Source organism: Quercus robur, chromosome 2 (genome assembly GCF_932294415.1).
Source record: "Quercus robur chromosome 2, dhQueRobu3.1, whole genome shotgun sequence".
In the NCBI taxonomy this organism is placed as follows: Eukaryota; Viridiplantae; Streptophyta; class Magnoliopsida; order Fagales; family Fagaceae; genus Quercus; species Quercus robur.
The window spans coordinates 57,973,209-57,985,889 of record NC_065535.1 but is presented as its reverse complement, the minus strand read 5'-3'; the positions used below and the strand labels follow the sequence as shown (position 1 = coordinate 57,985,889).

The 12,681-nt window shown below is 35.9% G+C and overlaps 1 protein-coding gene across 1 annotated transcript in view; it reads left to right on the top strand.

The window, feature by feature from the left end:
* Positions 1-2,801: 2,801 nt before the first annotated feature.
* LOC126714175 (myosin-17-like) overlaps positions 2,802-12,681 on the top strand; it is a 28,861-nt gene continuing 18,981 nt past the window's right edge. Inside the window, exons 1-16 of the mRNA XM_050414201.1 lie at positions 2,802-3,163; positions 4,711-4,839; positions 5,121-5,264; positions 5,837-5,982; positions 6,054-6,210; positions 6,348-6,406; positions 6,912-7,071; positions 7,180-7,329; positions 7,411-7,547; positions 7,643-7,789; positions 7,994-8,095; positions 8,168-8,225; positions 8,318-8,419; positions 8,614-8,651; positions 8,923-9,049; positions 9,131-9,301. Of these exons, the coding sequence (XP_050270158.1) occupies positions 3,161-3,163; positions 4,711-4,839; positions 5,121-5,264; positions 5,837-5,982; positions 6,054-6,210; positions 6,348-6,406; positions 6,912-7,071; positions 7,180-7,329; positions 7,411-7,547; positions 7,643-7,789; positions 7,994-8,095; positions 8,168-8,225; positions 8,318-8,419; positions 8,614-8,651; positions 8,923-9,049; positions 9,131-9,301 (1,830 nt within the window). The 5' untranslated portion in view covers positions 2,802-3,160. The remainder of the gene's footprint in view (positions 3,164-4,710; positions 4,840-5,120; positions 5,265-5,836; positions 5,983-6,053; positions 6,211-6,347; positions 6,407-6,911; positions 7,072-7,179; positions 7,330-7,410; positions 7,548-7,642; positions 7,790-7,993; positions 8,096-8,167; positions 8,226-8,317; positions 8,420-8,613; positions 8,652-8,922; positions 9,050-9,130; positions 9,302-12,681) is intronic.

Below are 12,681 nucleotides of genomic sequence, written 5' to 3'. Positions count from 1 at the left end.
AAAAAAAAAAAAGTCTCTCTTCCTCTAACTTTAATTTAAATAATATTTGTTGTGTGTAGTTTACCATAGTTAGGTGTTAAAAATTGTAATTTTTGACGCATTTGATGTAGTGAGTATTTTAGTGTTTTAGCTATTCTAGCACATTTGATATGAAGGCTTACAAACAAAGCCATTATGGAGTTTGATCCCCATCAGCTCCATGGAACATCCATAAGAAATGCCATTAGATCCGACGGTTCCAAATCAAAGCATATGAACTCCTTTTTACAGTTCAGGTTATGATTAATTTGGACCCACCCATATGAAATTTAACTCTCATAAACTCATAAGCAATCTATGTGGTTTGATTTGCACGATCTTTCTAATTGGATTTTGATCTTGACATGATAGTGAGATTGACAAACTAAGGGCGTAGTGTTGCTTTGGCATAATCATTTTATTCGTTTGTTTTACTTAAAATATACACTATGCCAAAGTGTTTTTTTTTTTTTAAATAATTTTTAGAATCATGCAAAAGTGTACTTTTACAGTAAAAAAATTATTTTTTAATAAAAATTATACATAAATAAGCTAAATAAATTAAAATGAACAAGTGGATTATTGGCTCCACTGATAGAATCTTTTATAGTTAAAAAAATTGAAATTCTATAAATTAAAAAAAAAGTTAAAAAAAAAAAAAAAGCACTTAATAAATGTGGTCTGAGCGTATACACAGGAAGTCTCTTGCGGCCAAATATTCAGCTAAAAAAATTTAGGCGCCAGCGAATCGTGGGGGATATCAGATTGTAATGTCTCCAAAAATTATTGCTATTTCTTTCTTCTTCTTCTTCTTCTTCTTTTTTTTTTTTTGGATCGGAAGTATTTTATGGTCTCAATGTTTTCCCAGCTTCAGAAATGACCTCCTGAATCAATATATTTACAGATACGCCCCATACACTTGAAGAGTCTGATAAATCAAATCAGCAAGGGAAAAAAAGAGAGGAAGGTGAATAGATGGTTAAAAATTAATAATAATTAATGGATGGATAGTTTCTATATTGTACGTAATTCTTAGGTACTTCCGGATCACAAAAAATAATGTTTCCTCTTCTCACATTCATGATGGAGTCCACTTATTAAATTCATAGTAGGGTCCATTATGAATGTAAGAAGAAGGAGTACCGTTTCTCTATACTTCGAAAGTACCTAAGAATTTTCTCTGTATTGTTAATGACTTTTCCTGGTTATAGAAGATTGATTAAATAGAGAGAAAATGACACAAATAAAGAAAGAAAAATGATTAAGCAAGGATTATATTAAAAAAATAAACACGAAAAAAAAAAAGAGCCTCGATTGCAATGAGAGAGAAAATAAAGAAAGAAAACCTTGAGGCTTGTGTGCCCCTTCATTAAGTTGCTAAGGTCATGACTTTATACGTTAGAATTTGACAAAGCTGCTCAAAGTGGTCTAATCAAATTAAACAATCACGATACAATAAAATACTAGTAAAAACATTCATTAAAAAAAAATACTAATAAAAAGGATACCTAAAATTACAAATAAAATACAGCAACTTACTTGATTCAACCTTTACAAAAAAAAAAAAAAAAGTGATATAGAATAGAATCGTGTCCCCTACAAATAATATAAGGATAGTAAGGGGATTATGCATCGCTCATATATTGTAATTCTCTATACATTAAAAAAAAAAAAAAAAATTCATTAGTTTCATATTGAAGTATGATATTCTAAGATTTGAATGCTAATCCTATGCTTCTCCTTCTTTTGATCATCATGTCCCCCCTTTTTTAGGTCATCATTTGTTTGTGATGCACCCATTTTTTCAACCCACCTTTTATATTGATAAAACCATCGTGCCCTATAATGTGAATTGTGAAATTCAAATACAACCCTAAATGGATAAACTTTTTTTTTAATCTCATTCTTTTAAGGTACAACTATATTTTATTTTATTTAAAGCAAAATACTAATTGAAATGCACTGATAGAATAAATGAGGATTAGAATTCAAGCAATTTGTGTGAAGGAGGTTAAACAATATCATTGAAACACGACAAAACTAAGCTGTGTTTGGTTAGACTGAGATTGATTTTTGGAAAATATTTTTGCATTTACGAGTGTTTGGGGCGACTAAAAATGTTGTTTAATCTAAAATTGTTTTTTGACCGACCACAAAATAAAGACATTTATGTTGGAAATTGGTTTATGCTTTTATTTTCCACTTTCCACTTCACCCAAAACTCATCAACCAAAACTCCACCTCTCACCCCTCACTAACACTCCTGGTCTCTAATGGCCAACCATCACCGCTGACCATCAATCCTCAATCACGATTTTTTTAAATTTAAAATTTTAGTTTTTTTCTTATATATGTGCTTGGGAGATGATAAATATGTTTTTTCATAGCATTTTTAAGATTATAACCAAACATTTGAAAATATTTTTTGTCGAACCAAACACAGTTTTAGCTTTTTAGGCAATTACCTATCTTTTTTTAAAAAAATTTTATGAAAAGGCAGTTATCTATCTTCCTCTTTAAGAATGAAAAAGGAAAGGACAACCACGTAAATAATAGCAAAGGTTAGGCTCAAAACACAACCAAAACACAAGAAAAGCACATTTTAGTACCTATATACAATTACCTCATTAATGTCGGTTTAGGACAACATAGAGTCATAGACCAAGGTTTGTGGAGACCACGAATGTCCAACCAGACCCACCACCCTTCCTCCCCTCTAACTCAGAAAATAAAATAAAAAAATTTAAAAAGTAGGAAAAAATTTTAGAGAGAGAAAGACACAATAGCTAGCAACAACTTTAGAGAGAGAGAGAGAAAGAAAGAAAGAAGGAAAGAAGGACAGAGACAGAGAAGCTCAAACTTGCTTTTCACATATATATATATAAGCATCCAAACCTTCATTTCTTGAAGAGAGAGAAAACATAAAAAGCTTTTGAGAACAGGGCTAAGAAAATCAAAAACAAAAATTTTCTCTTGAACTTTGTATTCTTCTGATTATCGTTTTCTTTTTCTTCTTCAGCTTACGTTGTAGTTTTTGAAAGTTACAAGTCCGATCTGACTCACTGAGTTCAGTTCTGTGTTCGACTCGGTCCTGCCTCGGATGAGTTAGAAAGGAAGATCGCTTTCTTACAAATCGATATCCATGGTAACTAAACAATATATATATATATATATCTGATTTTTGTTTCGTTTTTGCTGATTGGTTTTGTTTCTATGACTCATTGATTGGCTGAGTTGAATCGGAACTTAAGCTTGTAGTTGAAGTTATTGATGTTATTATTATTATTATTATTATTTTTTTGTTAATTTTGTTGTGATTTAGAACTTTGATAATTCTAGTAAGTATATAGTTTAGGATTTCTTTTAATGGTTTTTTAAAAAATGAAAAATAAAAAAAGGGCAATGTATGACTAAAACTATGTTGAAAAGTCATTCCTGTTTCATCACCTGCATTGTCTAATTATAGGTTTTATACATACTTAGTCAAATTTGAGTACATAGCAATTACAGTAGAAAAAAATCCCATCAAAGAATTGAAGAAAACACACTCTAATTATAGAAAATGAAGTGATTGAATCACCAAAGGAGTTTATAAATGGTTGGTTGGAGTATAATTTGGTGATTGTTATAGTGTCTAGTGATTGGCACAAGTTCGAGGTATTGAATTTGTAGTGAATGCTTGTGAGTTCAGCTTTGCCGTTGGCACACGAGATTTGTTGAACTAAAAATCAGGGAGAAAACAGTTTTAGGACTGGAGATAATTTGCTTAAAGAAAATATGGGGTGGTGATGGTTGTGTGATAGTGTAAGGATTTTGAGTTCAAGTTGTTTCCTTTTGTAGCAATTTTTGATAATTGATAGTAGGATTGCCACTTTTTTTTTGCTGAATTGTTGGATTGCCACTGAACAAATAATTGCAACTTAAGACATGGAACCCTTGGGGAGTGGCGGGTAGTTGGTGATAATGTGAATGTGAGTTTGGCTTCATGGTACTGTGTCAGTGGTGGAAAATGAAATAGGGGATGCCACCGCGGTTACTGTGATAAGGTTGCTACATTAGTGAGTGTGGCGATTGTGACCGGTGTTGCTAGTGGCTTGCCTTTCCATGTAATCTGGGTCTTTTAGATTGTGAGTGTAATACTGTCAATTTATTTTGGTTGTCTCACTTCCTTAATGTGTTGCAAGCCTGATGGAACATTGTAGCAATTAGAGAGTTGTTTATTGACAAACAAGGTCAAGTATTCATGGACTTCCAGACCATCTTTCTCATTGATGTAGAGCCTGACCTAAATATTGATATATGCTGGGGAAATTCTTTTGTCATTAATAAGTTCTTCATGTGATCCTTCTATGCATGTTCATAGATTTGTGATATTGTTCATCAATTATTAAGTACTTTTTTAAAGTACTTTATAAGTTTATCTTAGCCATATTAACCAGTTTCCACTATGGATACATTTAGATTTCAATTCAAACATTTTAGGGGATTAATTTTTGCTCTTTTGCAAAGAATGATATGTCAAGGATTGGTTGATAATTTAGAACTCCAGTTCATGTTGCTTGTGTCGACTCTTTCTTTATGCATGTACATTGCATAACAATTTTATTTTATTTATTTATTTAAAAATTTTCTTTCAACTATTGTTCCTGTTGGATTGATGTTCCTTACATCTATGCCGTGCTGTTTTTGTAGGCTGGACCAGATAACATCATTGTAGGTTCTCATGTATGGGTTGAAGATCCATCACTGGCATGGATTGATGGAGAAGTCCTCCGAATCAATGGTGAAGAAGTTCATGCACAGACCACAAATGGGAAAAAAGTGAGTCAGACAAGCTTATCTGTTTCATAAATCTGTGTTACTTAACTTTGGGTTACAAGTTTGTGCAAGGCATCTGTTCCATAAGTTGAATATTGCATGGTTAGCGTCAAATTTACTGGTTTCTAAGGCAAATGGTACCCATTAATTTTTAATCTTGTGGTTCGTCTATAACTTAAGTTGCAATCTGATATGATGTTTGTCTTCATATAATTTGATATTGCATAAAACAAAATATTATATAGTGTTTTGTATTTTTCACTAACTGGAAAAGATGATTGCAGGTTGTCGCAAATATTTCAAAAGTGTTTCCAAAGGATGCCGAGGCTCCTCCTGGAGGTGTAGATGACATGACAAAGCTTTCCTATTTGCATGAACCCGGAGTACTGCATAACTTGGCAACCAGATATGAACTTAATGAAATATATGTAAGATATTTAAGATCCCCCACCCCCTTTTGTATGCTAATGTACTTGCTAGAATTATAGTTAGGTGATTAAACTCACCATTTCTTGAGAGATTAGGCTTTTCGGACAAACGGTAATTTAACATAGTATCAGAGCATATAATTCTAAGTTTGATCCTTGTTTCCTCCACTTTACCTCCCATTGAAATTCCAACGTGAGGGAGAAGTGTTAGAAGTACGTGGTTAAATGATTAAATTTACCATATCCCAAAAGCTTAAACTTTTGGGACAATCAGTAATTTAACATGGTATCAGAGTAGGAGATCTTGAGTTCGATCCCTGTCTTCACTCTACCTCCCATTTAAAATGTTAAATTCCCACTTGTTGAACCCCCACTTATTAAGGGGAAGTTTAGGCCTACAAGTGAGGAGGAAAGTTAGAATTATGGTTAAGTGATTAAATTCACAATTTCCTGAGAGCTTAAGCTTTTGGGACAAATGGTAATTTAACAATACTAAAGTAGATTTTGAGTCAAATGAAAGAAGAAAGTTGCAGATAGTCTATTTATACTATTTTTTAAACTATCTTTTCCAGACATACACCGGAAATATCCTGATTGCTGTAAACCCATTTCAAAGATTACCACATTTGTATGATACTCACATGATGGAACAATATAAAGGAGCTGCATTTGGAGAGCTAAGCCCTCATGTTTTTGCAGTTGCAGATGTTGCATACAGGTACTTCACATATTTTCTTATATACGACCTTTTTTCTTGCTGCTATTGCCTTTTATACTTACATTTAACAGGGCAATGATCAACGAGGGAAAGAGCAACTCAATTTTAGTTAGTGGAGAGAGTGGTGCTGGTAAGACTGAGACAACAAAGATGCTTATGCGGTATCTTGCTCACCTTGGGGGTCGATCTGGAGTAGAAGGGCGGACGGTGGAACAACAAGTTCTAGAAGTAAGAATACAATTTTTTATTTATTTTTTGGTTACAATTTTAGTTCCTAAAACTGAAAGCTTTGATAAATTTCCATTAATTTGTAAAGGATGGAAATATTTCCTCACTTGGTGTTTTTGATTGTTTATCTTTTGCAGTCCAATCCAGTTCTTGAAGCATTTGGTAATGCCAAAACGGTTAGGAACAACAACTCAAGGTGGGTAATTGCTGTGTAAGACTTGTCAAGATAATCATTGCTTTAATACACGTTCCTTGCTCACCAGTTTACTTCCGTGCAAATGCTGTCGAAAGTGGGATAACTAAAAATACAATTATAATAAAATAATATATATTAAAAGTCAATGCAAAGTCAGAGGTGCACTTCATTACATTAGTATGTGAGATCAGAGTAAGGCTTAGATAAAAAAAGTCTATATACATCTGTCTTCCGCCCACCCCCCAACCAACCTCTTTTTCCCTGAAACAGTGCTTGGTGAAAACATTGGTGGTTGAATCAAATGGATTGAGGGTCAGTTCATGATTCAATTGTTCTCACTGGCTGGTCTGTTTGAGTTCTGGTGATATTCTGCACTGCTTATTATTTTGAAACATTGTCCTAATTGAGTTATAGTACATTATTGTTCATGAATGTCGGTTGTTTGAGTTTTAACTTGTCCGGAGGAGCTTATATTCCTTGTGTTCACCCTGGTATCACAATGCAGTCGTTTTGGTAAATTTGTTGAGATCCAATTTGACAAGAGTGGAAGGATATCTGGGGCAGCCGTACGAACTTATTTGCTCGAAAGATCTCGTGTTTGCCAAATTTCAGATCCTGAAAGAAACTACCACTGCTTTTACCTTCTCTGTGCAGCACCACCGGAGGTACTCATGTTTTGTTTTGGGAATGTGCTCATGTTCTCAAATCAAGTCTTGAGCATATGTTAGCCCATGCCCGTATTTATAAGCTAATGTCATTGCCTTAATTTATAGGACAGAGAGAAGTATAAGTTGGGAGACCCTAAATCATTCCATTACTTGAATCAATCCAACTGTTATGCACTGGATGGAGTGGATGATGGCCATGAATATCTAGAAACCAGAAGGGCTATGGATATAGTTGGAATCAGTGAGGAAGAGCAGGTCAGTCTTCCCACTAGTTCTAAGAAGTATTTTGTGCTTGCTATTGCATTCATTTGATTTGTAATAATTTTTTCTATTCAGGTGGCAATTTTTAGAGTTGTTGCTGCAATTCTGCATCTTGGAAATATAGAATTTGCAAAGGGACAGGAGATTGATTCTTCTGTCATTAAAGATGAAAAGTCTAGATTCCATCTTAATATGACAGCTGAACTGCTTGAGTATGCCCTGTTTAATCTATTTCTTCATTTGTGATTTATATTAGTGATTGTTTTTTGGGAGTCCTACACCTTTATTGACTTTTGTTGTATGGTAGGTGTGATGCCAAGAGCTTGGAAGATGCACTGATTAAGCGTGTAATGGTGACACCAGAAGAGGTTATAACAAGAACTCTTGATCCTGTTGCTGCATTGGGTAGCAGGGATGCCTTAGCTAAAACCATCTATTCTCGTTTGTTTGATTGGTAATGGGATTTCCCTAGCATTGCCTCTGTGTGTGTGTGCGGGTGTGTGCGCACGCATGAGTGTGCACGTGCCCCTGCATAACATGATATAGTTGTCAACAGGAGTACATGAAATTCACATGTTAAAAAGGAAAAAAAAGAAGTGTTTTGACTCCTGTTTGCCCACAATTTGAGTTCTAACAAGTTTTTCATCATCATCTACAGGATTGTGGACACGATTAACAATTCAATTGGGCAAGATCCAAACTCAAAATCCTTAATTGGTGTTCTTGATATATATGGGTTTGAGAGTTTTAAGCATAATAGGTAAGCCACTAAATTTAAATATTTCTTGCAATGGATATATCTTCACATCTGACAAATTACTCTATCGAATAGTTTTGAGCAGTTCTGTATCAACTTTACAAATGAGAAACTGCAACAACATTTCAATCAGGTTTGATAATTCTTGGCATTGTTCATGATTCTTATTTTGGATTCGATTTCAATTCTTGCTTAATATAGATTGTGGTAATTGCATATTTGTAGCATGTCTTCAAAATGGAACAAGAAGAATATACAAAAGAAGAAATCAATTGGAGTTACATAGAGTTTGTTGATAACCAAGATGTTTTGGATCTGATTGAGAAGGTACATTATCGTCTTCTAGCTGCATTGTGTTAGTTTGTGTCATTTATACTCATATGAAGAATATCATTTGCTTGACACAATTTGTTTGTTTCTCATACTTGCTATCAATTGCACTATGTTTCTTTACAACCATATTTCACATTTATCTGGTTCTTTTGAAACATTGCATAACTAGGTTCTTCAATCTTTTGCAGAAACCTGGAGGAATTATTGCACTTCTGGATGAAGCCTGGTAAGCAGCTAATTATTTCAATTTACTTTAGCCATCATTGCTTTTAAGTTCAGTGGGCCTGATATACTGCCTGTGTATAATTTTTGTTGTTGGGGGGGGGGGGGGGGGGGGGGACGGGGGCGCATTGATTTTCTTTATTTTCAATACAATTTTATTTACTTAACTATCACTTCTTAAGAATTAGGTGAAATCTGAACACACTTCTAGTAACGTTTGCATAATTCAAATTCATTCTTTTTGTTCTCAACGTTTCTTTGATTGCTTCACACAGCATGTTTCCTAAATCCACGCATGAAACATTTGCTCAGAAGTTGTACCAGACATTCAAAAACAACAAGCGCTTTATCAAACCTAAGCTTTCTCGTACTAGTTTTACCATATCTCACTATGCAGGGGAGGTAAACATATTTTCTCTGTTATAAATGTTCTATTCTCTGTACTGCAATATAAAGTTCACTGAAATATTTCAAATTTTCCAGGTAACTTATCTGGCTGATCTGTTTCTTGATAAAAACAAAGACTATGTGGTGGCAGAACATCAGGATCTGTTGACGGCATCAAAGTGCTCCTTTGTGGCAGGTCTATTTCCTCCACTTCCAGAAGAATCATCAAAGTCTTCCAAATTTTCTTCCATTGGTTCTCGCTTTAAGGTATCATTATTCTATTCCTTTCTGAGCAACTAGATCAAGAGAACATGTGAAGTGTTGGTTAACTTATTCTGCCAAAGTATAAGTGCCTTATGGTCGATCCCATTTCAGGGTTACATTGAATCAAATTGTGATCCATAGACAAAGAAGAAAAATGACTAATGACCCTGAAATGGAAGTCTATGCTATTTGACAAGTAATTCAGCTAGCCCAAAGGTAAAGATAATTTGAGTGCAGAAGAACATGGGCTAGCAACTCGGGCTCTATACAGACATTAGAACAATGCCAAACTAAATAGAAAGTCATATTCAATCCCTGTCCAAATGATTATTTCACAGATTAGAACCTCTGCCTCTGGAAGTATATAGAATTTAATAATACTAGCAATAAGCCCATTCAATGCACGTTATTTTATTTTATTTTATTTTATTTTTTTAAGAATAATACAATGTGCAGTTTAATTGGCAATATTATGTAAACTAAATAAACTGTTTGAATGATATAATTGAAATTGAGAAATAGAATAGACAATAAAAATCAAAGAAAAAAATTTATTTTAAATTAGATGGCAAAAACAGTGTAAGACTGAGTATTTGTCAAAACCAAAAATTATGAGAGATAATTAAAATTAAAATTTAAACAATGAAACTTACTGTCAGTAATTAAGTTTGAATCCGTGTACCATTTGAAAGTAGTTGGAACTTTGTTAATAAAATTTTACTTCGAGCAAACTATGTTAATAATTTTAAGGCGTAAATGCATTTTTAGTTCCTATATTTTGGCTTTTTTCCATTTTAGTCCCTACATTTTAATTTTACCACTTGTAGTCCCTAAGCCAATTAACGCGTGACATTTTAAGTCCTTACCGTCACCCAACTAACAGAAAAAGCTAACATGGCTGACGGCACATTAAAATAATAATTAAAAAATCTATTTTGGCATTAAAAAATGCCACATCAGCATCTAAATTAAAAAAATTAATTTATTAATTTTAATTAAATTTAACACAAGAACATCAAACCCAAAAATAAACCTAGCAACGACATCAAACCCAGAATCAAGGAGCAAACCCAAAATAAAAGAACATGAACATCAAACCTACAAGGAAAAAAAAAAAAAATGAACATCACCAAATCAAAGAGCATGAACAAGAGCAAACACAGGAAAACCCACATGAAACCACACCCAAACCAAACCATCCAAATAATAGAAACCCAGCAAAGCACCCAACTCATCCACCCCAAACCAAACCATAATCAAAGAAATTTTGAATACCACAAGAAGTTAGTTGGATGATGTTTGGACAAAAATCTAGTTTCTAGTGTTAAGGTACATTGTGCTTCTGTTAAATTGTGCTTCTGTTAACTTTCTGCATGGGGGGGGTTCGTAGTTTCATCATTGAGTCCAAATTTTTTCAGTTAGTAGTAGAGGAAGGGGGTCGTTATTTCTTGTTAAGGATTTTTGAGAGGGGTAAATTCTTTATGAGATCTGTTTTTATGGGCAAGAATGCAGCACAATGGTTGATGTTTAACATTGAACACCTTGTCGTTGGGGAGAACTCCAAACAGTTTTTTACTTTTAGAGAAGGTGGCACTGCTTTTACTCTTCAATGGAGCTCTAACTCCTCTGGTCAGTTCTTGCTGTTGACTGAACTCAAAGCTGGTGGGCCTAGGAGGTCGCTTATTATTCCGGAAGGCAAAGAGAGAAATGGTTGGAGGGCTTTTGGTCTGGAACTAAGAAAATTGTTGAACCCTTCTCATTATGCGGTGGGTGGAAAAGGTCTTCCTAAGTTCATTCCTCAGGTGCGGAGGCATAACTTGGAGGATCAATATTCTAGAACCTTTGCTGAAGTTGTGCAAGGTTTTCACGGAAGAACAGAGGTAAGAAAGAATCTAAAGCAACTAGGATTCACAGCTAAGGGGAAGGTTACTCATTTAGGAGAGGAGAAAATGGAGTTGAATCTGAGAATTGCAGGGGCAAAAGCAGGGGCTTTTCCGGTGGGTAAGTCTGATAAGAAGGAGGTGGTGGGAGGGGTGAGGATGGAGCAACGTATTAATGAGGTGGTAGAGGTAGGTGAGCAAAATCTGGCAGATAGGATACGTTTCCCAAGTCCAAGTCTGTGTTTGAATTCAAAAGATTATGAAAAGGGGAGGAGGAGTGAAGTTAGGAGATCTTGCTGGACAGGGAGAGGTCTTGTCGTGGAGGTTGATGTGACAGGGAGGAGGCGGGTTTTCTGGGTTAGAAAGAAAAGAGGAGATATGAAGATCAGAGGGGATGTACGGGCAGGAGATTGGAAATGCAATGAAGAAGCTTCTAAGACCCTTAAATGGGTTCCACGGGGTACAAACCAGGCTGCAATTAACCCAGCTTTAGGCCTAGGTACAAGCCCAGTGGTGACCGAAGCTGGTGTGGGCCACTTTCAGTCAGTTTTCTCAGGCCCAAGTCTTTTTGAAGTGGGTGAGACCTCTCTGACTGGAAAAGGATTATCAGCCCAGCCCCCATGGACACTGGCGCACCCCAAGATCTTCTCCCAGTCTTTCGATCTCGAGCCAGTAGAGCCGGTCCAGTGCGCAGCAGTCCCGTTGGTGGCCGACGGCCCATTTTCCGCCGGCACCAGCTCCGACGAGCCTTGGTTACCCAGTACCAGCTCCGACGAGCCTTGGTTACCCGGTACCAGCTCCGACGAGCCTTCGGTTATGGCCGATGGCTCCTCCGCTGCCGGAACTAGCGCCGTCGTGCCTTCGCTACCACCGGGCAAGGCCGCCGGAACCTTTTTCGTTGGAAATAGCTCCGATGATCCCATGGTGACACCGGGTAAGTCAATCAAGGGGTTTTCCCGGCCACCGGTTGAATGCTTTTTAGCTGATTTCTTCTTGAGCTTATACCGGGCTGGGCTTGTGGTATTGGGTAACAATGAGGGGGATAAAGGTGGCTGGGAGAGTTATGCCATTGTTAGGACGGAAGCTATCCTTGATCTTGAGAAACCCAGTCTGGCAGTGATACCCTCAAAGACAGTGAGTGTTGTCCCTGGGGTGAGTGCTTTGGCAGTGGAAGGTTTGATTAGTCCAGACATGGGTTTGGGAGGAGAGGAAAGTTTATCTATACCTCTGTTGTCTAACACTCCCTTTGGATTACCTTCGTCAGCTGTATTGAATTGTGGTAATGAGACTGTGGAGTGTGAGAATATGTTGGATATTTCTAGATGGGTAAAGAACAGGCTCCCTAGTTTCAGTAAATTGGTGGGGCTGCCTTTGAGCCGACATGAGGATTTATGCATTGCTTTGTTACAAAAGATTGAGAGGGAGACAGAGGCTGCCAAAGTGTTGAACAGGAAAGTAACAGCTTCTAGAAAAGTTGTCATCTATAAGGATAAGGGGAAGAGA